Here is a 26933-nt window from a genome sequence, read left to right on the forward strand (position 1 = left end):
AACTAGGGGCGCCTGGGTGGCTCAGTCGGTTAAGCATCCGACTTCGGCTCAGGTCATGATCTCTTGGTTCATGCGTTTGAGCCCCGCATCAGGCTCTGTGCTGACTGCCAGCTTAGAGCCTGGAGCCTGTTTCACATTCTGTGTCTCCCTCTCTCTCTGACCCTCCCTTGCTCACGCTGTCTCTCTCTCTTTCTCATAAATAAATAAAATATAAATTGTTTTTAATAAAATAATAAACTAAAAAAAAGTCTGGAGGGGTGCCTGGGTGGCTCAGTTGGTTGAGTGTCCGACTTTGGCTCGGGTCATGATCTCGCGGTTTGTGGGTTCAAGCCCCGTGTCAGGCTCTGTGCCGGCTGCCAGCTCAGAGCCTGGAGCCTGTTGCGGATTCTGTGTCTCCCTCTCTCTCTGACCCTCCCCTTCTCATGCTCTCTCTTTCAGAAATAAATAAAAAAACACTAAAAATTAAAAAAAAATTTAAAAAAAGTCTGGAATTTGCTGAAAGCAGTATCTGGTTACTACCTGGTGGTGTAACGATTTCATAGGCAGCTTCAGCTTGTATACTCAGTGCAGCATATTTAAGACTGTCTCCTTTTTTTAAGCAGTTTGCATTGTAGAGAGAATATAGCTAGACCCTAATGGGAACAATTCTTAGAAAGGTCTGCTTGGATATACACAGCTTTAGATCTTGATTAGTTTTTTCAATTTGTGGCTTTTCCTGGGGAGATTAGAGGTAGGAGAACCTTTTTTGAAAACGATTTTCATACTTTCCCATGTCATCAGTACTTATATTAACTAGTTTACTGTGTACTGAAGTTTTAGTGTTGCCTATTGTGTTAATTGCTAGTATGATTCTTCTCACCTGATGCAAAGAAAAAGCAGTTTTTGCAGTGGATATATTAAATTTACATATTCCTTTTCACAATGATAAGAAATAAACAATTTCCCTTAAAAATTTTGGGAAAAAAAATTCCAGATTGGTTATCCCTGGGATTTAGGAATGTTTGAGTATTGTTAAATTTTTAATAGAAATATATATTTTTGTAATAATAATAAAAGTTGCATTTTTGTAAATGCAGACTTAAAAATCACTTACTTGGAAAGGAGATTTACACAATCCAACTACTCCATGTGTGCCTCTACAGTTCATTTGAGAAATGACAAAAAAAAAAAAGACAAAATTCAATCAGATATAGCCCAATCTATTCATTTAGAACTGGCTTCAAAGTGAATTATTCAAATATGTGAACAATTAAGAACAGTAGTTATTCAGCAGTGATTTCTGATTACCCAAGTTTTCACCACTGGCCCTTCCCTTTCCAGTTAGCCGGAGTTTGATTCTGGCTGCCAGTAAGTGCGGGCCTCTCTCCCCACTTGTACATTTTTCTCAGGTCGCTGAGGCTAATCGCTTGGTCCTCGGATTGTCAAGGTGCATAACTTCCTCATTGTCTCTAGATCAAACAACCATCACGTTGGTCAAGAAAGAATCTTCTCTCCAAGTCTGGTCGATTTGTCTTCACTAGTGCTAGGAAGGAAGCACTGGCTGGTGGCTACTGTGTATCGCATGTTTTTATCTGTAATCTTCCTGTAGCTCTACAACGCAGATCCTCTCCCTCTGATTTTACGTGGAAGAAACAGGGTTATAGCTTTGCAAGCTGTAGAGCGTGCCAGGGTAACACTGCTCGTGAGTGAGAGTTTAGACATGAACTCAAGTCTTTCTCCAAAACTATGCTGTTTTAACAGGGCCATACGCAGCAGGTACTGAAGCATGGCTGTGCTTCAAAGCCTTTTCCCTGTTCTCAGAACAGTCATTTTAAGAGCAATTTAATTTAATTTAATTTAGTGTACTCCATTTCTTAAAATTAATTTTTGTTTTCAGAGATGGGGGTTATGCCTGAGATTGCTCAAGCTGTAGAAGAGATGGATTGGCTGTAAGTACATAAAACGTAAATGTGCCTGTGACAGAACATTCAGTAATTTAAATTGCAGTTGCTAGAGATTGTAGCAAGTATTTTTCAGTCTAGTGGGTAAGTAAAATTCAGTTTGTCTTCTGCTTCTCTAGAAAGCTTCCTTTTAAAACTTTGATATATTTTTAGTTGGAAAAGATTGCTGCTGTTTACCAAATAAAATTCTCTTTTAGATTTATAGTTTAACATGACTTATTTGGCTAAAGTGATTTTTTTTTTTAAACTAACTAAGATTCTTCAAAATATCATTCTTTTAGTCTCCCGACTGATATCCAGGCCGAATCTATCCCATTGATCCTAGGAGGCGGTGATGTACTTATGGTATGTTTGTACTTGGTGAGGCATTTCTGAGTCGAGGACACACGGTTCTAGGGCTGTTTGTGGCCACTTTAAGAGCTCCCTAAGCTTGAAAAGGATACTTTCACCAAATTATTTTCATTCATAAACGTTTGGGATACATATACAGCATTCGAAGTACAGAGGTGAAGTTGTGGGGAACCCAGAGGTGGATAAGATGCACTCTTTACTCTTGAGAAACTTAAAGCCTGTAGCCCAGTAAGACAGGTGCACAGAGAAGTGTCATACAAGAGGCTCTATTTGGGGAAAAGAGATTTTGGACATAGGAAAGATGAAAGAGAAAATCTTATAAGTAGAGAGTGTATCAACAAAAGCAGTGAGAAGGAGGTGCAGGAGGCGACCCTTGAGTAGTTCAGTTTGCTGGTAGCATAAGATGTGTGTGTTGGGGACGGGTGGGGGCGTAACTTGGGATAAGATGGGAAGTCCATAGTGGGTCAAATTATTTGGGCTCTTTCTCAAGTGTCATGTTAGAGAATTGGTGTTTGTTGGCAGTGGGGATCACTGGACATTTTTAAGTGGGGATGTGTCACATAGTTATGGCTGTTTATGAAGACTAGTTTGGTAGCAGCTTATAGTATAGCTCGGAGATGAGACACTGTTAGGTTACTTCTGTAATGATCTAGGTTAGAATGATGAGGGCTTGGATTTGAATGGTGGCAGTGTGCAGAGAGGAGAGAGCAGGTCCCTGGGATGGGAGGGAAGTGACAAGACAAAAGAGTTGGCTGCAGAAACCTGAGTCATCTAGAGGCGCGGTGACAATCGGGGTAGCAGGTCAAGTCGTAAGGATTTCTATATAGTGTCATGTCAATTTGACTTTTTTAATTGACAAGTTATAAAATCAACTTTTTTTTTCATTTAGGCTGCAGAAACAGGAAGTGGAAAAACTGGTGTAAGTAATAAACTTAAATTGATTACTTTGTAAGAGTTAGTTTTTTTTAAGTTTATTTATTTTGAGAGATAGTGCAAGTGCATGTATGCAAGAGCAGGGGAGAGGCAGAGAGAGAGGGAGAGAGAGTCTCCAGCAGGCTCCCTGCTCAGTGTGGCTCTCACGACTGTGAGATAATGACCTGAGCTGAAATCAAAAGATGCTCAACTGACTGAGCCCCCCAGGTGCCCTTGTAAGAGTTAATTTTTAAAGTAAGTTTGAACCATTTTTACTTTGAAATATTTAATAAAACAACCTTTCCCAAAACGTAAGGAATTGAGGGGCGTCTGGGTGGCCAAGCCCGACTTTGGCTCGGGTCCCGAGTTCCAGCTCTGTGTCGGGCTTGCTGCTGCCGGCACCTGGCCTGCTTGGGATGCTCTGTCTCCCTCTCTCTGTCCTGTCGCCGCACGCACAAGTGCACATACACATGCTCTCCCTCAAAAATGAACAAACACTTAAAAGAAATGTAAGGAATTGAGTGCTACCAAGAGTGATATTCTTGTTGCCAGATAATTGTGAAGTAAGATCTACAAGAGTATACCTTGAAAGAGTACAGTTTTAAACTGATGTTGTATAATGAGTTACAGTATCTTCTGTATTTACACTTACTCTGAATTTTAATGCAATGGCTCTATAATAAAGAGGCTGAAAATAGGGGTTGCTCTCCTGTTGGCCTGGACCAGAGAAGTCGTGTGTCAGCCTGGAAGGTATATTTCCGCTTGAGTTTAGGCTAGTTCTGCGTTGTTCATTGTTATGGGCTATCAGCTGCCTCCTATCTCCTAATTTAATCAACTCTTGTTACCTTGCTGGTATTTTGGGTTTGGGCAAATAAAATTAGAGTAGCAGTCTGGAATATGTAATTATTTAACGTGTATGCATAACATCTGTAACATTGGTAAACTCATTAATATTTGAATACTAATGTAGAGAACAATTGTTTCTTTGACAGGCCTTCAGTATTCCAGTTATCCAGATAGTTTATGAAACTCTGAAAGACCAACAGGAAGGCAAAAAAGGAAAAACAACAATTAAAACTGGTGCTTCAGGTAATTTTTGCATAGTAATATTTACCTTTCGCATAAAAATAGTGATTCTCATTCCTGGCATTGACAGATGGGAGGTCAGAGTGTGTGTGTATTTTTATTGTCAATATCTGGGGGGAGGGGTGTTGGCATTGCTGCCTTGGAAACCAGTAATACTAAATGTCATTTATAGCATGAACAGTGAAAGATTGTCCTTCTAGGGGCGCCTGGGTGGCTTAGTCGGTTAAGCGTCCGAATTCGGCTCAGGTCATGATCTCATCGTGCGTGGGTTCGAGCCCCGCGTCGGGCTCTGTGCTGACAGCTAGCTCAGAGCCTGGAGCCTGTTTCAGATTCTGTGTCTCCTCTCTCTCTGCTTTCCCCAGCTCACTCTCTGTCTCTGTCTCTCTTCCTCTCTCTGCTCTCCCCGGCTCACCCTCTGTCTCTGTCTCTCTTTCTCTCTCAAAAATAAACATTAAAAAAAATTATTGTCACTCCTTATAATAATAGTGCTCTCTTTAAGAGAACACTGGCATTTTCGAAATAATTTTAATGTTTTTCTTAATAGTCTTTATGTCTAATATTAAAGATACATTGTTATAGTATTTTACAAAAGTATTAAGGATTTTATTAAAAGATTGATGGAGTAAAAATCCACGATGGTGGGAAATACTGCCTTCCACAGGGAAAAGAGGCATGCATTTTCCCTTTAAGATAAGAAAGGGATCCAGGAAGTTAAAATGCAAAGTATAAATTTTAAAGTCAGTTTCTTCTGTTTGGTCTCATTTACCTGGAGAACAGTCTTTTACTAGGATTTCTGGTCGTATCTGTTCTGTGAACAGTCTTTCCTCATCTGTAAATTGTGTTGCTTTTGTTAAATGGTTCTGAATTCCATTCCACCTTGAGTAACCTTATGATTTTGTTAAAACTTTGACAAAAATTATTCCATTTTTTACATCACGTTTGTTTCATGGTATAAAACAGGATTGTGACATAATTGCAAGCTTCAGTGGAGTGAACTGGGTGTCTCAACGTTTTTTCTTCTCTGTAATTTGGAGGTAACAGTGTTGCGTAGCTCATAGAATGAACTCATCTGTAGAGGCGTTGTGAGGTGATGGATATGAATATGAAGTCTTTAGGCTATTGGCCTCCTCAAAAGTAGTTTCAAACGTGGGACGACTGTAAACCGTCTTTTATGAGAGATGGTGTTAAAGGAGAATGTTTCCAAAAGAGGATAGTCAGAATGATGGTAGTTTCTAATATCATGGCCTGTGAGGAATAAACTAACCAGATATTTATTTATTTGAAATGCTTATTTATTTATTTTGAGAGAGAGAAAGAGAGAGAAAGAGTGCATGAGCGGGGAGGGGCAGAGAGAGAGTGGGAGATTCCCAAGCAGGCCCTGCCCTATTAATATGGGAACCTGAATCGGGTCTCAATGCCTTGAACTGGGAGATCAAGAAACTAGATGTTTAAACATAGAGAAACAAGTAAAAAAGTGATGGGATAATTGTTAAATCATTGAAGGGATCTGTCTGGAGAGAAAATAATTGTTCTAGAAAGCAGCAGGACTAATTAGAAATAACCTAATGAAAGTTTCTGTTTAAATACTTACTAGTTACTTGATTGAGCCCACAATGAAAGAGAGAGCCTCAAGAGAAAGTTACTTTTTCGTCAGAGTGTTTAAGCAGACGATAGAGATCATTTGACCACAAATAATCTAGGAAAGACGTCTACACTGGGCAGGAAATTGGGCCTGAATATATGTAGAGTTCTCTAGCTATTACAGTTCTTTGATTATCCATAGACTATTAAGATGTTTTTGAAAAGAAAAATGCTGATCCCATGCAAGGGAGGAGGAAAAAAAAATGGTGACTTTTGAATGTGATATTAAAATAAAGGACTTTAAAAAAAAATGATAGTGATACTTAGCTAGACCCTGATATTTTGGTCAGTTATTTCCATTATGATTGTAATCAAGTTGTTTAGTTACAAAAACTTCACTGTATCAGTGCCTTCGTAGTTCTGAGAAGGATCAGTTTCCTTTACTGCAAAGTGCGGTGAGGGAAGTAGGAGAAAAGGTTTTAGCCCAGAAAGCCCATAATTATTGCCTTTGATCTGTTTCAATTTTCACTTACAATTTTTCCTTTAATAAAATCAGCAAAGCTTTTACTTGAACATTCTAAATAATGTGTAAAACAGTATTAAATCTAGAGGAATTAAGGTATATAAAATACTTGGCTTGTTTTTTAGAGAATTTTCAATTTCATATGTTTGTAACTTATTTTTAGTGCTCAACAAATGGCAAATGAACCCATACGACAGAGGCTCTGCTTTTGGTAAGTAGATAGATTTTTCCTAACCCAAATAGGAAACTTGGAAATTGTAAAAGATAGACGTGTGTTTGCTTCATGTTTAAGAACATATGTGGAAAAGATGCCACAGAAAAAAGTCAGTAGACCCCCCCCCCCAAAAAAAAAAGAACAGAAAGAACACTTGCAATGTTGATGAAAGATACAGAATACTTATACACTGGTGAGGGGGTCTTGTGTAGATAACGTATTAAGTCACCTGTTTTGGTAAGAAAGATAACCAGTAACAAAAGTGGGTAAAGGATGTGAATAGGCAGTGCACAGAAGAGCAAATCCAAATGATAATAAGCGTTCAAAGATAATGTTTATAGATAGTAGGTAAATGGAAATTAAAGTTACAGTGAGGTATTATTTTATATACATTTGATTGGCAGGAATCAAATACAGTGATAACCAACCTAACAAATTATTGCCTTTTTGGAAAGCAGTTCTGCATACCAATTAAAATTAAAAATATGTGTACACTTCTGGAAGGTCTAGCTCATTGGAATAAAAGTGCCACTATGTGAGGACGTACATGCAGAGCTGTTTGGTGCAGCATTATCTGTAATGGTACAAACTGACGAGAATGAATGTTGCTATTGCCCAGAGATTGGTTAGCCAGGATGAGGGTGTATCTGAGGACCATTGCGTGGCCACCATAGAGAATGAAGCAGAACTATCATGCTGACTTGAAGAAGTTTCACCAGTGAGCGTGTGGAATCCTGCCCCAAACAGACCAACAAAAACCCCTAAGTGTTGCTCTCCACCACGTGACTTATACTGTACATAAAGTTTGTGTCTGTCTAAGTGCATAAAGAATTTTAAATATAGAAAGTTTAAGGATTTGCTTAGATAACTTTTAAAAAGTTCAAAGTTTTATAGAATGTAGTGCCCACATGAGTAAGAATTTATACTTTGAATAATAATTTAATCTCTGATGAGCGAAGTAAAATATGTGTTGAGATGCTTCTCCTGAAGGTTTGTTCTGCGTTCAGGTAGGGAATGTGGGTCGTCAGCCTGAGCTGGGACAGAAGTTACAGTTTCTTTCCAGGACAGACAAAGGCCGTATGCTTAGAGCCAGTAAGCACTAAAACGCACTGTGACTGACTGTGAGGTATAGTCACTTTTTAGGGTCCTAATATTAGCAAAGGACAACCACAGGCTTATTTGGGCTTTTCCCTGCCTTCTCTGCGGTTTCTGGTTTCATGGTTTGGGGAACAAGCCAGAGATAATTCCTGTTTTTCTTTTAGTGTAGTTTTCACTCAAGCTCCAATTTAAGCCTAAAGTCAGAACAGTCAGTATGGATGAGTGAGTGCTGCATCACCTCTGAGTGTCCACTTCTTTAAAAGACTCTGGAGAATGTTGTGTTGGTGATGTGGCTACCTTCTCAGCATGAGTGAGATTAGGTGCCGTGTTGACTGCTTTCCAGACTTGATTCAGTAAAGTCTCATCCAAGTTAATAGATGGCAGTATAGAAGCTAGGCCGCCACATGGCTACCACCTTGCAGGGGATGAATAAGGGTGATATTTATGGGGAAGATCTTACTACTCAGGATCAGTAAGTCTCAGTGTCTGGAACATTGCAACAAGGGAAAGAATTATTGGTGCTATTGAATGCTTAATTTATATAATTGCACAGACGTGGTTTTTCATTTTTCTCAACTCCAGCAATTGGGTCAGACGGTCTTTGTTGTCAGAGCCGAGAAGTGAAGGAGTGGCACGGGTGCCGAGCGACTAAGGGATTGACGAAAGGTACTTCAGTAGAATTTGTCCTTGTTTCAACTTGTGACTTAATGTAATCATTTGTGGACTTTCCTGCTGTAGCTTTAAGTGGGGGTCTGAAAAGATTTCTACTGTTAAAAAAGATAGACAATTCTTCATTTGGAGCATACGGATAGTAATTCAACAACAGTGGGAAAGTGGCTGCATGGCAAAGGAATCGTAGGTGTGTATAAATCTCAAAGTATTTTGCCCTTACAGGGAAGCACTACTATGAAGTATCCTGTCATGACCAAGGATTGTGCAGAGTTGGGTGGTCTTCCATGCAGGCTTCCTTAGACCTAGGTAAGCGTTTCTAGAATAAACTGAATTTACAGATTTATGTGTGGATTGTTGACATTTTATTACAGTGGGGAGCAAAACAATGAGTGTAACCGTACAAAATTTATATTTTCAAGACTTGGAAATAATAAATTTATGTATACTCACTGTGTTCCAGAAAGATTTGAAGTATTAAAAAATACATACTGTAACAGTATAAAATGAGGAAGAATAAGGTAAAGGATAAGAGTGAAATCAGAGGAAAGTTAGCATGGACGGATGTGTCCCACACCGTGTTGCACAGATGCTTCAAGTTATGCTGGGCTTGTGAGCTGCTTTTATGGGTGGAAGGTTGACTTTTACATTTACTCGTAGCACATAAATAATGCACATTTTAAAATCTAGGTACTGACAAGTTTGGATTTGGCTTTGGTGGAACAGGAAAGAAATCCCATAATAAACAATTTGATAATTATGGAGAGGTGAGTTGCTGAGAATTCTCAACCTAATTGTAGCATCACTAAGTTCCCTCGCATGCTTACCTGATCACTGATGACATGACTGGGATATCAAAGTGACTCTCAAATTCAAGTGGATTTTCAGAATGTTTTCCACAGAAAGTTTGGATTTGGATTTCAGTGAAGAAATGTTATAAAATGAGATAAATATTTTCCCCTTAGGCCATTTATCAGCCTCTACAAAGTCTATTACTTTGTTTTCTGTTTTTATCCATTTTGATTTAGTCTTTGACTTGAATGCCTATGTTCTTCTCATTTCTTGATTTTGATCATGAAAATCTAATCGTGAATCTAGTTTTTAATATGGATGGGCCTGAAAATCCTGTTGATTCTAAAAAGCCTGTCATGATGCCTCTGCTGCCACATATGATGTGCTGTAATGGGCAATTTTGTTTGTTTTGTTTTCAAAGATTTTATCTTTAAGTAATCTCTGTACCCAGCATGGGACTTAAACTCATGACACCAAGATCAAGGCTCTCATGCTCCACTGACTGAGCCAGTCAGGCACCTCTCATAGCATTTTTAAGCACCTACATTAGTGCTTCAAGGAATTATTTTAAAGAACTGACATGTACTTTTGATGTAGCTGTATGTGAACTTTTAACTTTATGATTTTTGCATTATGATTTTACACTTTCTGCTTTTCTAGGAATTCACTATGCATGATACCATTGGATGTTACCTAGATATAGATAAAGGGCATGTCAAATTCTCCAAAAATGGTAAGCTTTCTATGGATTGTCTTATTAGAGAAGATACATGATAACAAATATTTATAATTTATAATTCCCTTACGCTCTTCTTCAGTTCTCCTTCCCTGTCTTTCCTTTGAATCAGTACTACTGAGCATTTCCTCTATGCCAGGCACACTGGTAGGTGGTAAAGATAGAGTAGAAGATGGAGTAGACCAACACATTTACTCTTGTGAGGCTTACCTACCAGTGGGGGGAGACAGATGCATAACATGGTAGGTGGGGACGTGTGCCCCGAAGGAGATTATAATCAGGGTAAGGCAATGGAGGGTGATAACAGTCTAGGGCTCTGCTACTTTATACAGGGTTGTCAGAAAAGCCACCTCTGATAAGGTGACATTTGAGTAGTGATCCAAATGAATTGGGTGGTGGGCCGTGCAAAAAATCTCCAAGTGTTTCGAGGAGAGTGAACAGTAAATGCAACGGCGCTGAGATGAAAGTGTGCTTGAGGTATTTGAGTAACAGTGAGGAGGCCAGTGGGGCTGGAGAACACTGGGCATGGAGAGGAATGGTGGAATGTTAGGTCAGTTGAGGTAGTGAGGCCCTTTAGGATAGGGCGTTATTGGCTGTGATACAAAGTTTTTGAGTGAGATTGGAAGCCATTAGGGTCTTGAGTAGAGAATTATTGGTATCTTAGAATATCATTATGGCTTCTGTGTTACAAACGAGTGGCGAGGGTGCTGGCAGTAGATAGGGAGCCATTTGGATGCTGGGGTTTCTATTTGGGGCATATTAAATTGGAGATACTTAGTATACACCTAAGTGGTAAAGTCAAGTAAGTGGTTAAATGTGTAAGCGTCCGGGTTGGAGATACACCTTTGAGAGACATTGTCTTAGCGATGATATTTAAAGCTGGAGGATGGGATGAGATCATCTAGAGAATGAGAGTAGATGAGGAATAGGAGAGATCTGGGGTCTGGGGTGTTTCTGCGGCTAGAGGTGGGCAGATTGAGGAGGATCCAGCAGAGGCGAAGGAGGAGGAAAGCCAGGAGGAGAAGCAAGAGGGATCGAGGTCCTGCAGTCCAGGTGAAGGAAGTATTTGAAGGAGGAGGGAATAGTCACACTGTGTCCAGAGCTGCTGATGGTGTAGCCTGGGAAGGTGACGGATGAGAATTAACCACCGGGTTTGGCAAGTGGATATCACTGATGAGCTGGAGAAGGACCTCTTTTAGTGAGCGTGATGGGTGAGTTGGGGGAGCCTGATGGGGACTCACTTTAATAGAGAATGGGGTGACATGAAGCGACACAGTGAAATCGGAGATCAGGGAGTTTTACTACAAAAGAAAAAAAAAATAGAAGGTAAATGGAGGAAGATGTGGATTCAAGGAGGTTGTCTGCGTCTTAATATGGGAGCTCTTACAGCGTGCTTGTATGCCATGGAAGGTCTAGTTGAAGTGTCTAATGGAAGTGATCCAGTAGGAAGGGAATGATTAGAAATATAGGGGGCACTTTTAGGAAAGTAAAAAAGTGAAGAGTTTGGCATTAGGCAGCACAATTTATCCATGGGAACAGGACACAAAAACATGAATGCAGTTAGGTTGATAGATGCGATGGTGCGAGTGTGTGGAAGTTCTTTTATGATAGTTTCGGTTTCTCTCTCTCTCTCTTTCTTATTTTAAGGAAAAGACCTTGGTTTGGCATTTGAAATCCCACCACATATGAAGAACCAAGCCCTCTTTCCTGCTTGTGTTTTGAAGGTAATTAGAACAATGTTGCTATGATTATAAGCTATTCTGATCTGCATTATTGTGTGCTGGTTAGTTTGCTAGTAGGTTAAGAATTTTCATTTTCTCCTTTATTCATTGCTAGAATGCTGAACTAAAATTTAACTTCGGTGAAGAAGAATTTAAGTTTCCACCGAAAGATGGTTTTGTTGCTCTTTCCAAGGCAGCGGAGGGTTATGTTGTCAAATCGCAGCACACAGGTACTGTGCCTGATGAGGCGGGGTTTCACGGCTGGGGTGCTGGGGAAAAGTCCCGTACGGAGGCATCTCATCGTGAGTGGGTTACATGTGCTCCCTTTGCTTGTCTAGTCACACATCTTTACTTAACATGTTGGTAAAATCCACTTTCAAACCCAATTCATAAACTCCTGAGTATTCGGTTTTACTGTAGGCATCCTGGGGAACCCGATCGCGATGATGTCTGGTCTTTCTAGACTTGTGCTTATTCTGTGCTGCGGCGCCGTGTCGGGTGCTTTACCTGGATTGGTGTTCACGGCCCCGTAAGGTAGCACTCTGCCCATTTTACAGACAAGACCTCGAGGAGTAGGGACTTGACATAACTTGCTCAAGGTCACACATAACAAGTAAGTGGAAGAGCTGAATTTAAACCCAAGCAGTTTGAGCCTGGAGCTCATGCTCTTAGCCACTGTGTTGCCTAATCTATTTCAGTTATTTAAAGTAAATACATTTCATACCTTGTTTACTTTATCACAAAACATATCAGTTGCATTTATTGCAAGTAAATTTAAAGAAGATTCTTTAAGGAATCTGAAGATTCCTTAAGATTCATTTTAGAAATTCTAGCTTTGTTTTGTGACCATCTCCTATACTTTTTGACAGTTGTTATTGAAAACTTTGAAATGGGATATTTGCACTCGTGCTTCACCAATAAAAGTATTGAGGTGTGATTTGAATGTGTTCCAATCATTTCTGTTTTCTTAAGGTAACGCGCAGGTGGCACAGACGAAGTTTCTCCCCAATGCTCCCAAAGCTCTCATTGTCGAGCCCTCCCGAGAGTTAGCGGAGCAAACTCTGAATAACGTCAAGCAGTTTAAGAAATACATTGATAACCCTAAATTAAGGTAAAGCTTCCTTTTGTGTTCAAATGCCTATTGTTTGTAGGTTTGTGATGTTTTGGAAAAAGAATGAAAGAAAAACAATGAGGTAGGAATTCAGTATGCCTACATATGCACAAGTGTGAGTGTTTGACGATTTAACTTTGATACATGGTAGCAATTAGTTGTTATATAAAACTCCTGTTTGGTCAGTTCAATAAAAAGTAAATGGAGATTTTACTCTTCCATGAAGTGTGGTGGTTTGCAAAACTATCAGAGTAAAAATTAAATTTTTAAAAAATGTTTATTTATTTTGAGAGAGAGAGAGAAAGAGAGTGTGGCAGAGGGGCAGAGAGAGAAAGGGAGAGAGAAAGTCCCAAGTAGGCCTCTCTCTCAGTGCAGAGCCTGATGCGGGGCTCAATCCCACAACCCTGGGATCGTGACCTGAGCTGAAATCAAGAGTTGGACGCTTAGCCGGCTGAGGCCCCCAGGCGCCCCTGCACACTGTCGTAAGGAAGCGGTTCGTTCAGTGTGAGACGTGTCACTGCATTCACACAGAGGGCCTGTCGCTGTTTCTGGCGTGCTGGCACCCAGCTTGGGGAGGACTGTGAGCTTTCTTACACATCTCCTCCATCATATGTGGAGTTAACATTGTTCTTCGGTGTTGGGAAAATTGTTTCTCGGAAGTGTCTTCGTCTTCTTCCACTGGGTAACTCATATTATCTGCAACGTTCCGACCCATGATGTGTTTCTGATGTCCTCCTGCATTGGATTCCTTGCTCTCTGGATCATAAGTAGGGAATCACTTGGTACTGTGAGGAATAGACAGGCCTCCATCTGCAGCTCCCTTGAGGGGCCCCTAAACTTATCTCCAATAGTAGCTCTGGCAGGCCCTGCATCCAGGTAGCAGGCGAAGGCGCCATGTGGACCATTGGTGCTTTCCACATTGTATTCGTCTCCAGTCACCTCCACTTGGCTTTCATAGGTCTTGTCCATATCAAACCTGTTGAGAAGGCTGCAGGCCAGCAGCGGGCTGGTACGGTATGCTTAATTTCTCAGGCCAACCTTCACACCATCTTTGGGAGTTCATGAGCATGAGCTGCACAGACTATCATGTCTCCTCCTGTTTGGGCACAAGCAGTCTGACCAATGATCTCCTTGATGGTTACATGAGCTATCATCCTGTATTTAGGTGTGTGGTATTTATTTTTATCCCAAGTTACCAAGTGTTTCCAAGCATATTAGTCAGTTTTACCCTCTTGTCATCTTCTAAATCTCACTTGGTATCTCTTGCGGTAAGCCTTATTCTTGACAACTTTAACAGATTCCATCCTGCAGAACAGAGACCCCGTCATCTACTTTCTTAGTGTTTTCTGGTATTTTTAAAAAATTGATCAAATAATAAAATAAGTAAAGGAAGATGTTTGACAGATGTGTCTGATTGAAAGCTATCTGGCTGCATTGAAAGTAGTTTTGTCTGCTTTATAAAAAGGAGACAGTCTTGGGGCACCTGAGTGGCTCAGTCAGTTGAGCATCCAACTCTTGATTTCAGCTCAGGTCATGATCTCATGGTTCATATGTTCTAGCCCCATTTTGGGCTCTGTGCTGAGGGTGTGGAGCATGCCTGGGATTCTCTCCCCACCCCCCCACTCCTGCTCTGCCCCTGCCCCACACTTGGGGGTGTGTGTGTGTGTGTGTGTGTGTGTGTGTGTGTGTATACTCTCTCTCTCTCAAAAATTAATAAATATTTAAAGAAAAAAAGACAATCTTTTTGTAAATAGCTTTAGTGAGATTTAATTTACATATCATACAATCTACTGCTTAAAGCGTACAGATTGCTTTTAGTTTTTATTATATTCACAGAGATGTGCCACTGTCACCAAAACCAATTTTTAAACCTTTTCATCACACCCAAAAGAAGCAATGTACCCATTAACAGCCGTTCCATTCCCTCATAACCTTCCTACTAGGCGACCCCTGATTTATTTTCTGTCTGTAGATTTGCCTTTTTTGGACATTTTACATGAATGGGATTGGATGATATATGCTCATTTATGACTGGCTTTTCTCACTTAGCATAATGTGTTCAGGATTTGTTCATGATGCAGCATGTATCAGTGCTTAGTTCTTTTTTTATTGCCAAAAAGTATCCCATTAGATGCATGTGCCATATTTTTGTTTGTCCATTTATCCATTTATTAGTCGATGGACATTGGGTTGTTACCACTTTTTCGCTACTGTGCTGTGAACATTAGTGTGCTAGTTTTTGTGTGGACATCATTTTTATTTCTCCTGGATCTGTACCGGGGAGTGGAATTGCTGGCTGTTACAGTAGCTTCGTGTGTGGTGTTTTCAGGAGCCATCTGACTGTGTTCTAAGTAACACCACCGTTTTACATGCCTGCTAGTAATGTACAGGGGTTACAAATCCTCATCAACATTCTCTCTTACTTTGATTATAGCCATCCTTGTGGCTGTGAAGTGGTATCTTATTGTGGCTTTCATTTGCATTTTCCTGATCGCTAGTAATGTTGAATATCTTTTTTTGTGCTTATTGGCCATTTGTAATGTCCAGATTCTTTGCCCATTTTTCAGTTGAGTTGTCTTTTCGTTGTTGAGTTATAAGTTCTTCATATATTGATACACATGTAATATTATTTATTAGGTATATGGTTTGCAAATATTTTTGCTCATTTGGAGGGATGAGCAAATATTTTTGCTCATTTGGTGGGATGTCTTTTCACTCTTTTGGTAATGTCTTTGAAGCACAAAAGTTTTTAATATTGATGAAGTTCAATTTATCTGGTTTTCATCTCTTGGTTTTTGTTTTTGGAGTATGAGGAGACTTTGCATAACCCAAGGTTATGAAAATTTACTCCTATGTTTTCTTCAGAGAGTTTAATGGTTTTGTATCTTACAGTTGCATCTGTGATTCATTTTGAGTTAATCTTTGTGTGTAGTGTAGAAAAGACGGTTAATTTGACCCTTTGGCATGTGTGTATCCGTACGTTCCAGCACCCCATAGAATTGCCCTGGCATAAGGTGGTCTTTTTAAACCTAAACATTAAAAAAATATATGTGTGGAATGAGAAAAATTCAAACAATACAAAAGAATATCTGGTGAAACGTAAGTCTCCTTTCATCTCCCAGTTTTTAGTTATCGTACCTGGGGGCAGCTTTTAAAACTTGATGTTCATGTATTCTTTCTGAGACATCTTATGCACATAGAACCACAGACATCTAAGAAGGTAGCTTGAAAGCAGATTTTGGAGCACCAGGAGTTTTCCGAACACAGGGAGCTACGGAGATGTTTTCTGTGCTCTGAGCTCTCACGCCCTGCTCGCACTTCGGCCTGCCCTCACATGTGAGCGGCTGCGCGGAATGAAGTGCTTGCTTCCCGAGCTTCTCCAGGCTTTTGTGGTACATTCTTCTCAGTTACTTACTCAGCCTTCGTTTCCTTTGAAAAGAAATGGATGCAAGTCAAACAATGAAGCAAGTTTTAATCTTTTTCTACATTGTCATGATGGTATTTATTTCAGGGAGCTTCTGATAATTGGAGGTGTTGCCGCACGAGATCAGCTCTCTGTTTTGGATAATGGGGTAAGTTGTACTTTCAGTTTTTAAGAGGTTGCATTATGGGTTGTCATTTTGGCAGTGTAGGCTTGTCTTTTCCCAAGAGCGTCCACACGCTTCCAAACCCCTCATGCAAAATTCAGCATACAGGGTTTTGTTTTTTTCATTTACCTTTTGAGCACCTGAAGGTTTCCTTCTTGCTTTCTCGTGAATTCAGGTTCTTTCTTTTGAGGATAATGGAGAAAAAAGAAAGTAGAGTTAAGAATAGAAATGAAGATCAAGTGGATTGCAGAGAATGTAAAAGTTGAGGCAGGGACCCAAAGGAACGATGGAGAATGATACAGTGTGGTTCCAGGAGGAGGGAGGGAAGTCCAGAAGTGGGAAAGGGGAGTCTCAGACCGCGCTCAGACAGCCAGTGACAAAGGGCAAAGCTAAGACAGTGATCCTCGTGATGGGATATTCTTAACTGTGCTCATCAATTCTGTGAAGCCAGATATAGATAGGACTTCATAAAATATTTCATGTGTATGAAATAACTTGCTTCTTTCCAACTTCTCTTCCATTTCCTTCCCTAAATATTTTATCGTTTAATCTAAACCACCTGATACTGAGTCACAGTGAGGAAATATGTCCACTTCATCCAGTTCCACCGGTGCCCCTGTCAAATGTTACGCCAAATGGTTTAGATTTGACCTGGTACGGCATATTAAAAGTAAGGAATCCTATTACCGGACTTGATAATACTATTCTAAGATAGTAAAATTACTTTCGTAGATTTTTATTTGCTGTGTTATATTTTTTAGTGTTTGTAGGAGATTTAATATGTTTGGGGCGCTGGGGTGCCTCAGTTGGTTAAGCATCTGACTTTGGCTCAGGTCATGATCTCGTGATTTGTGGGTTTGAGCCCCATGTTGAGCCCTATGCCGACAGCTCAGAGCCTGGAGCCTGCTTCGGATTCTGTGTCTCCCTCTCTCTCTGCCCCTCCCCCACTTGTTCCCTTGCTCACTCTCAAGAAATAAATTAATAAACTTAAAGACCAAAAAAAAGAGAGATTTAATATATTCATTCCCATTCTTGATTTCTCAAACCCAAATCTGTTTTCCCCATAAGTTACTAAGCTTCTTAACTCCTGCTTTACAGCTGCAGAGCTTTTAGGGAATCCTATATGCTTCTATCAGTCCTCGAACATTTGGCACTGGGCAAATTCAATGGCAAAATTAAGGCAGTGTTATTCTGTAGCTTTCTTGACCAGATTCACTTCTATTCTACTTAGCTGATCTAATATGTTCTCTCTCTGCCCTTCTTTCCATCTGTATTCTCTTCTTGTACTGTCTCCCGTCACCCTCTGGCTTGGCCCTAGTACTGTGTTGTGTCTTACGCTGGGCCACAAGTCAGCTTTGGAGTAAGAGAGTAGAACTATTTAATTTAAAAAATATTGTAGAGTTTCCACAGTAATGCAGCCTGTGCACCTGAGGCCTAGAGAAGTGCTTGGTGCTCTTACACAAGTTATGTAGCTATTTCCAATTTAACTGACTTTTTTTTTTTTTTAAACCTAGTGTCTGTATTTCACGTAAAGTGAGTTTTCATGCAGATTTTCACTGCTGAAATAGAGGAGAGAGGAAATCACACGTGGGTTGGAATCCTCTAGTGGAGAGATGTTGCGCACAGAACCAGTGTGATACTTTGTTCATTGCCGTGTGGAGTCCCTGTCACAGTGCTCAAACATAGTTGGTTCTTGATACACTTTATCTTCATATTTTCAGGCCATATTCTCTACATTTAACTGAGATTTGCTTATTGTTATCAATACAGATGAAACAGTCGCTTCAGAAATGTCTGTTTTACTTTTCGTGGGAATATAAATGCCTTCTCTTGGTTCAAATTAAAAGTCCAACACAGTATTGTGCTTCTTCAAGTGTCTGAGATACTGAACTAATGAGACTCTGGTGATAAATTTGTTAGGAGAAAATTATGTTTTTAATCTACAGTGGAGACAACAAGTGAAGGATAGCAGTGAGTTTTCATGCCTATTAATCAAGTAGAAGTTTTGTTTTGAGTTGTCTAATTTATTGAATGGTTTGATGTAATATTTTATTTGTGCTCACACATAACATCCATTCATATACTTTAAAAACCATCTACCTTTATTGGCTGCTTTGTAGAACTGAACCAAGCACAGCTAAATGCTTACCTACATTTTCTTATTCAGTTCCCATGGTGGCCCTCTGAAATGATGCTCTTCTCCATTTTTACAGACTGGGAAGAGGGCTTATACGAAATATTAGGTCACTTGCCCAAGATCTTATGACTTGTCGGTAGGCCTTCTTTCAAAGCCCATGTTCCTGATCACTGTACCTCTGAGCTTGATTAAAAGACGTGTGTGTGAATCCTAAATGTTCATGATTTGTACTGATGTGGGGGTTCATTGTTCTGTTCCCTTGGTGTATATTTGAAAAATTTTATAATAAAAAAAATAAAACTTGTTCTTATTTGACTTAGACCTTTTCTCAGGTTTGGACTTTGAGTTTGAAATTTAGTTTGGGTACTTAGGAGCTGTATCATTTAAATTCTTACGACTTTAGTGTTCTAGACTTCAGTTTGCTCATTTAAAAATAGGAATAAAAATAGTAATGTTTTCTGTAGTGGTCATGAGATGATACAGTACTTGTAAAACATTAGCACAGTGCCTGTTCATTATAAGCACTTGACAAAGAGTAATTATGATTGTGTGCCTGGGTAGTCAGAGCACCGTCGTGATTAATTATAACCGCATTTATCGAGCACCTGGCACACTAGGCATCTAGTGCCTTATGAATCTCATCTCTCAGTTGTCACAGCCATCTTGCAAAGCAGATTTCAAAAATGAGAAATTTGAAACTAGAAGAGATTAATTAAATAAGTTGAGGTCATACAGCTGGGTAATGGTGGAGCTGGGAATCGACTCCTGGTTTGATTTCAGAGTTCCCATAAGATTCATCTGGTTTTCACTTGGAAAACATTTATGTATTTTATATACTAGATTGTATGTAGTTTTATAAATTATTTTATATATTAGACTGTATATATATATTGTTTTATATTAGACTATATATAGCAGTTAAGGATGTCAAAATCAGTTACTAAAGTCTTCACATTAATGTCACACCAAATACAGGTTTGGTAATAGAGCATTTTCTACAGCTCCTTTTCTCTGAATTTAGAGTTGACTGTAACTGCTTCAATGTGCATGTTTTCTTTGTAAGTAGACCCTTGTTGGCTGCTGTTTTATGGTGATCATAATAGTGCTTCAGTTTTCAGTAGGTGCTGCTTTTGATATGTTTCAGGTCGATATAGTCGTCGGCACTCCGGGAAGACTAGATGACTTGGTGTCAACGGGAAAGCTGAACTTGTCTCAAGTTAGATTCTTGGTCCTGGATGAAGCTGTATGTTGGAATATAGTCATGCTTTAAAAAAAAAAAAATGTTTGCTTATGTTTTTGGAGGTAAAAATATGTAGAATGATGAAAAAATACAATTCATTCATGATCCCAACACATAGAAATAATCATTGTTACCAGTTTGGTATATTTTCATCCACTCCTTGTATTTATGTTAATATTGTTTTATATAGTAAATCAGGCTATGTAGAATCTGGGGAATCTTTTTTTTTCTTTAAATGTAGCATTATAAGTATTTCACATTCTTATTTGTAAACAGGTTTTAAAGGCTGACTGGTGCTCTATTATATGGATACTTCATGGTTTGTTTAACCACTCTTATTAACAGATACATGGACTGGTTTTTTTACTCCAAAAAGCAGTCTTTGTTGGTACATAAATTACACAGTACAATTATTTCTTTATGTCATAGTTGCAAAATGTGAACTGTAAGGACATTAATGTCTGACACACTTCTAAAGTATTTTCAAGATGGGTTGAGGTAGCTTTATAACAGTGAGATGATTTTTGTTTTCAGTTTTCCAAGTTAAAATACTATGTTTAAGGATGTGTAGGAGCTATTAACTCTAAAAACATTATAGTTTTTGGATTGTTTATTGTCACCTTTTTCATATTTTAGTTACATGGAATTGAAAGCTGCATTTATAATTTGTCCTTATCTGATAGAAAATAATCATTTTGATAATATGGTGGGGATACATACGCTTATGAATTCATTCCCATTATCTTTCTACAGTTGATTTTCAACAGAAAGGTTTAGGTGTTGATTTAAAAATTTATGCTTTCTTTGCTTCTCCTTCAGGATGGACTTCTTTCTCAAGGTTACTCTGATTTTATAAATAGGATTCACAGTCAGATTCCTCAGATTACCTCTGATGGGAAAAGACTTCAGGTATGAAATGACTGATACATCTTAAAATACATGTAGACAGTTGTTATGTGTTTATGCTTGTTTTGTTTTACATTTACATCTTGTCTCCGTGTCTTCTGATTAAGTTAACTGCCGTAGAAAGCCTTTTCTTCATTACCTGACTACATAGTACACACAAACAAATAGTCTTAAAAGCTGCCCGTAGAAATGAAGGAGGGAGCTTGAGGAAATTAGGTCACTGAAGCCGATAAGTAAAACATTCCTGGTTGTTTTCTATAGAGCATGTAGCGTTTATGTTCCAGACTGAGTACAGCTTCCTTTTTGAGGGGAAAATATCTTGAGCTGTTGAAAAACAGTCATTTCCTTTGTAATTATTTCTTAAAATATTACTCTTATTTTTCTCACCCTTGTTTCCTAGGGAGAATTTGAGAGGTGTGGGGGCTTTAAGGGGAAGGGAGGGGACACATAGTAACTTACGATTTTAGATCTTCAGAAACCTTTTCATCTTTAGTAGTTTTCGTCGGACCTCATGGAATCGAGGCGTGGTCTCCATGGCGGTGAGAGGCTGCAGCTCCGAGGTCAGCCTGCCCAGAGTCATGCCACTAGTTGCTGCTTTAGGGGCAGGTGTTAAACCATCTTTAGCTTCCAGGTTGACATACTTTGGGCCCCACATTAGGTGGAATTATTATTATAAAAGTTTACCTAAATTTTGATTTCTTGTTTCCTTAGGTGATTGTTTGCTCTGCTACTTTGCACTCTTTCGATGTAAAGAAGCTGTCTGAGAAGATCATGCATTTTCCCACATGGGTTGATTTAAAAGGAGAAGATTCTGTTCCGGATACCGTGCACCATGTGGTTGTCCCAGTGAATCCCAAAACTGACAGACTCTGGGAAAGGCTTGGGAAAAACCACATTAGAGTAAGTACTTTAGAGTGTTAACATTTGTGTAGAATAAAACATTCATAAACTAGCTTCACCTTGGGCTCTTAGTGATTCTTCCAGCCAGATACTGTACGTAAGAAAAGAGGAGTCTAGCACATTGACCAGAAAAGTTCAGGCCTTTAGGGCTTGGAATAAATGATGGGCTCAACTTTTATTTTTTCCTCTGTAAGAATTACTTTTATGATCATCTTGATATAGTTTTTATAAATAGATGATTACGTGTGTATATAGATCTAATTTTAGATACAATGATTGCCATTTTTAGTAGTATTTTGGTGTCCTTTTGAGGCTCCTTATTTTCCTAAAAATCAATTTCATGTGCCTGTCTGGTCATTTTTCCCACTGATCTTAGATTTACCTTTGTAAAATTATGGTAAATGTACAGTATTCTAAGAGCCACCTTTGCATCTTTATTGTTACATTTAAAATTGATTGGCCTCAGTTCATAAAGTGTTTTTCTGAATCTGAAGAATGGTTTTGCCCACATGCTATAAAGATATAGGTCTGTATCTAAAGTTAGAAACAGCTTTCCCTTTAAAAAGAAAAAAAGGAATCCTTCCTTACCCACTTGCCACCCTGTTTTTATCCTTGTCTTTTCATAGACTGACGATGTACATGCAAAAGATAACACAAGGCCTGGCGCCAATAGTCCAGGTAAGTTGAATGAGTAAATAAATGCATGAGTGAGTGAATGAATGAATGGATGGGTGAATGAATTCATGAATGAATGGGGCTGAAAGATTTTGAAAACAAATTGGTTGGTCTTACTGAATTTATGTCCTATCTGTTCTCATGAAGGATTTGAGGTGACCTACAAAATTAGAACGGGAATGCTGAAAATAAAGGCAACAGAAGTAGTAAAGAAATGGGGGAAAAAGTTGACTGGTGTCAGTCAGCTCAGAGCAGTATTAATCACTGGATTTTAGATGTTAGTCTCCTGGCATCTGACTCAGATATTTTGGATTATGGAATTCTTACTGATCGGAGGGTATCAGCAGACTTCTCTGGCAACAGATTTTATATTGGCCATGAATCCCAGGAGAAATGTCACGTAGATTCTTCACTCAGGGAATTAACAAAGAAAAGTGTGTCTAGTTTACAACTTTATGAAAGATACAGACATGATCTTGAAATCGTTTATTTGTTCTTTTTGTGTGTGGTAGAATATTCCCAACACAAAATTTCCCGTTTTAACTGTTTTGAAGTGGTCAAGCTCAGTGGCATGAAGTATATCCCTACGTTGCAGTCATTCCCACCATCCGTCTCTAGGACTTGTTCCTCCTCCTAAACTGACACTCCATGTCATGAAAGATTTACCAGTTTTTAAAAAGTCTGCCACTAAGTCCTGATTCATTGAAGATACTCCTGTGCAGAGCAGAGACCCTGTGTTTCAGGTGCATAATGTTTTAAAGGTCTGTGAAGGTACACCATATGGGAAGCATAGTGCCTGTCACCTAGAGTGACCTCGGGCCCTCGCGCCCTATGCATGGGGTCCGATGTCTCAGGTGGGTCACCGGGAAGGGCTAGACTGCCGTCACTATAGTTGGATTCATTGGTAGGTTTATGATCAATATCTAAAAGGTGAGTTCTCTGAAATCCTGATTAAATAGAGTTCCTTTGATTCAGTTTTGTGTGCAGTCCCACATTCGTCAGGTGCGTGTTCAGCCAGCCTTCTTGTTGAAGAGCAGACACCTTGGTAGGTCAAAGTAGCATGCTCTCCCACTGTTAGGGCAGGCATGTCATAAGATGCAGACTTTTACTTCTTCGTATATTTTTTCCTATAAATATTTTGCTTAGTTTATGCAACAATTAGCTATGACCAGAGAGCCTTTAGCTATATGATGGATTACAGAATTAAAAGTTTGCATTAGATAGTTGAGTAACTGTAGTGCAGCTTCACACTGAAAAATAGAGATTGGGTGGATGATGACTAAGAAATTACTAAGTTTGTTAAACGGTTTTTATTCTGTAGCAAGAAGTATGAGCTTTCTGGTGTTAGATTGATTTAAAAAGCCCATTAATTATTTTCAAAAGAGGTTAAAATAATTGAGTAAACATCTCCATGGGAGGTAAGAACAAAGTTTTGTTGTAGATATGAAGTTCTGTTTGTGTGTTTATATGTCCGTTTTCCCTCACAAAAGGTGTGGTATAGGTGTTTTTGGTACACTATAAAATGACATAAACCTACATTAACAGCAATAAAAATAAACGAGTTGGGGTGACTGGGTGGCTCATTGGGTTAAGCATCTTGATTTTGGCTTAGGTCATGATCTCAGTTTGTGGGATCGAGCCCCACATTGGGCTCTGTGCTGACAGGGCAGAGCCTGCTTGGGATTCTGTCTGTCCCCCTCTCTCTGCCGCTCCTCCTCTCACACATGTACTCTCTTCTCTCAAAATAAATAAAAATAAAACTTAAGTAAAAATGAGTGAATGGATATTCTCACCATTTCATCCTATCTTAATATGTCTTATTGTTGTCTATAATAGTTATATTAAAGTAGAGTTTTTTAGGTGAGTAAAGCTGTAAGTCTGTAACTGTAATTATGTGTGTTTATAACCATTTTAAATTAAAATTCTTTTTTGTTGTTGTGGTGGTGGTGGTATTCAAGAGATGTGGTCTGAAGCTATTAAAATCCTGAAGGGGGAGTATGCTGTCCGGGCGATCAAGGAACACAAGATGGATCAAGCAATTATTTTCTGTAGAACCAAAATTGACTGTGATAACTTGGAGCAATATTTTATGCAACAAGGAGGAGGTAATGTTTCCTCACTTGAAATAAATTGTGTTTATTTCCTCATTTAATAGATTATTAGTCTCATGTTGATGCGGTCTAGAATGCGTGCACAGAATTTAAAGCAGTGGTGGCGCTGTGTCAGGGCTGTGCTTATCCAGTACTTTTTCATGTGATAAGCCCTAGGAAACAGCTTTCCACGCAGGTACAGTTTCATTGCAGAGGCACTGCTTTCTGTTGAAGAAAGGTAATGTTATTATTTAACTTCATATTAAAGATTTAAGTGTAATCATTAAGTAATAGAGTGTATATGTCTTCTAAACCAATAAGTGAGGAAAAGCCATCTAAAAAAGGCTCAGAAAGGAAGAGGAAAAAAATGAGAAAAAGCAGAATGGTTAGAAACTACAGAGTAAAATGGCTGATGGAAAAATCTGAATGTATGAGTGAATGCTCTAGTATATATCAGTGGACTGAAGTCCTCTGTTAAAAGGCATAGATTGCTAAACTGGATAAAATCTAACTATGCTGTTTACAAGAGACCTACTTAAAACCTGAGGACATGGAAAGATCAAAAGAGGCTGAAAAAATGTATCCGGTAAACTACTAATCAGAAGAAACTTGGTTTAGCTGTATTAATAAGAGATGCAGCAGAATTTAGGACAAAAATCTTAACTAGAAATAAAGAAGGTCACTATGTAATAAAGTATTTAATCTACAATGACTACATGATGGTTCTAATGTTAAATGCTCTTTATGACATGATACATATGAACCAACGTGAAAAAATGATCAGCATGTCCTGTCATTAGGGAAATACAAAATCACAGTTAATACCATGTATGTTCATTGGAATAGCTAGATTCAGATACAGTGCCACAGTTTAGCAAGGATGTGGAGCAACTGGCGCATTCATACACTGTTGTCCAGCCACCTTGATAAACGGTCTTATATGTTTTAATAAGATTAACATTGGTGTCTTATGGCTTAGTAATCCCAACTCCTAAATATTTACCCAAGATATAGTGAGAACATGTGGGCAAGAATGGTCATAGCATCTTTCTTTATAATAGCTCCAAACTGAATATACATTAAGTGGCCATCAGTAGGGGAATAGCTTAAACCAGATGTGAAATATTTATCCAGTGGAATACTGCTCAGCAGTACAAAGGAATGGACTACTGGTGGATGCAGCAACTATGGGTGAATCTCAGGCATGATGCTGAATGAAAGGTTTCTTACACAAGAGTGTGTATGTGTGTGTCTATATATGTATGTGTGTGTGTGTATGTGTGAGTGTGTATGTGCTGTAATGATTCCACTTGTGAAGTTCCAGAAGAATCAGAACTAGTCTACAGTGGTTTTCCCTATGGAACGGGAGTGGCAGTTATCTGGGAAAGGGCATGCAGGTTGTTTGTGGGCTGACATGCATATTCTCTGTCTGGGTAGGGCTTCAAGCTATATGGGTACATGCATTTGTCAAAACTCAGCAAATATATACTTAAGATTTGTACATTTCCTTGTTTTGTAGTATTTCATGTTGAAGGAAAACAATAAAACCTAAACAAATAACTGCATTCTAGTTAATGAAATGCATGCTAAACTGTGTATAGATATTTGTAGTCTACAGTAAAATGCATCAGAAATATAAAAATGAATTAATAGGATAAAGGGACAGATATGGAATAAAGCAAATATAGTAAATGTTAATGGTGTTATCCAGGAGGTGAAAATATAGCTGTTCACTTTTGTAATTAATTCATTGTTGCTGTGTTTGAAAATATAGGGGTGCCTGGGTGGCTCAGTCGCTTAAGGATCTGACTTCACCTCCGGTCATGATCTTGGGCTCTGTGCTGACAGCCCAGAGCCTGGAGCCTGCTTTGGATTCTGTGTGTCTTTCTCTGCCCCTCCCCATCTTGTGCTCTGTCTCTCGCTCTCAAAAATAAACATTAAAACATTTTCTTAAAATATAGTAAATGTAAAATACATATAAAGCAAAATTTGATAGATGTATGAGGTAACAGAAAAATCCTGTTTTCATAATGGGAAAAACTCTAACACATCTCTTTTTATAATTGTACACCAAGGAGACCAAAGACTCTAAAAGAAAGTGGAAAATATAAAAAAATTTGAAGTAATGGTCATATAAAAAACACATTACATTGTTCATTACAGTGAATAGTTTAGTATCTTTTTCCCCCCCAAGTCATGGGAAACAGACTTGCTTGGTTGTTTTAGTTATAGTGACTGTTTCGTAATAAATACTGCTTCCTGTCCATGTTGGTTTAAATGGAGGATTTGGTTATTTGGTTGGGAATGCCGTTAATCAAGCAGTAATATTCCTTGGTTCCTTTCATCTTCCTTCCCTAAATGTTCTGAATACCTTTACCTAAAAACCAACTCTCCCAAACCATTATTAAAACCAAAATAACACAGCACACTATATACTACACTTCAGAGGTTTAAAAGAGGGGGAAGTCAAGGGTCCCTCCCTTCGCTCTACACAGCTCAGCTGGGGAGTAGGAGTGTGTCTGTGGTCCTTTCCTAAACCACTTGAATTCAGAATGTGGTAGGCCAGCTGTAAGCCTCTGCAAATTCTGATTCATGCTATTTCTCCTCTGTGTAATCAGTTCTGGTGTTAGTCATTTTGGGTGGATAGCTTTCATACTCTGTTTT

The 26933-nt window shown here is 38.9% G+C and overlaps 1 protein-coding gene and 1 pseudogene across 1 annotated transcript in view; one reads left to right on the top strand and one right to left on the bottom strand.

The window, feature by feature from the left end:
• Positions 1-1875: 1875 nt before the first annotated feature.
• DDX1 (DEAD-box helicase 1) overlaps positions 1876-26933 on the top strand; it is a 30137-nt gene continuing 5079 nt past the window's right edge. The window contains exons 1-18 of the mRNA XM_077750938.1: positions 1876-1928; positions 2222-2285; positions 3181-3210; positions 4196-4292; positions 6557-6604; positions 8288-8371; positions 8600-8683; positions 9065-9141; positions 9827-9899; positions 11550-11626; positions 11739-11853; positions 12596-12734; positions 16246-16306; positions 19603-19701; positions 20518-20607; positions 21316-21504; positions 22131-22182; positions 24138-24284. Of these exons, the coding sequence (XP_077607064.1) occupies positions 1879-1928; positions 2222-2285; positions 3181-3210; positions 4196-4292; positions 6557-6604; positions 8288-8371; positions 8600-8683; positions 9065-9141; positions 9827-9899; positions 11550-11626; positions 11739-11853; positions 12596-12734; positions 16246-16306; positions 19603-19701; positions 20518-20607; positions 21316-21504; positions 22131-22182; positions 24138-24284 (1576 nt within the window). The 5' untranslated portion in view covers positions 1876-1878. The remainder of the gene's footprint in view (positions 1929-2221; positions 2286-3180; positions 3211-4195; positions 4293-6556; positions 6605-8287; positions 8372-8599; positions 8684-9064; positions 9142-9826; positions 9900-11549; positions 11627-11738; positions 11854-12595; positions 12735-16245; positions 16307-19602; positions 19702-20517; positions 20608-21315; positions 21505-22130; positions 22183-24137; positions 24285-26933) is intronic.
• Positions 13258-14193, bottom strand: LOC144220679 (large ribosomal subunit protein uL18 pseudogene; annotated as a pseudogene).

The sequence above is a fragment of the Crocuta crocuta genome, unplaced genomic scaffold (assembly GCF_008692635.1).
Source record: "Crocuta crocuta isolate KB4526 unplaced genomic scaffold, BGI_CrCroc_1.0 scaffold129, whole genome shotgun sequence".
Lineage (NCBI taxonomy): Eukaryota > Metazoa > Chordata > Mammalia > Carnivora > Hyaenidae > Crocuta > Crocuta crocuta.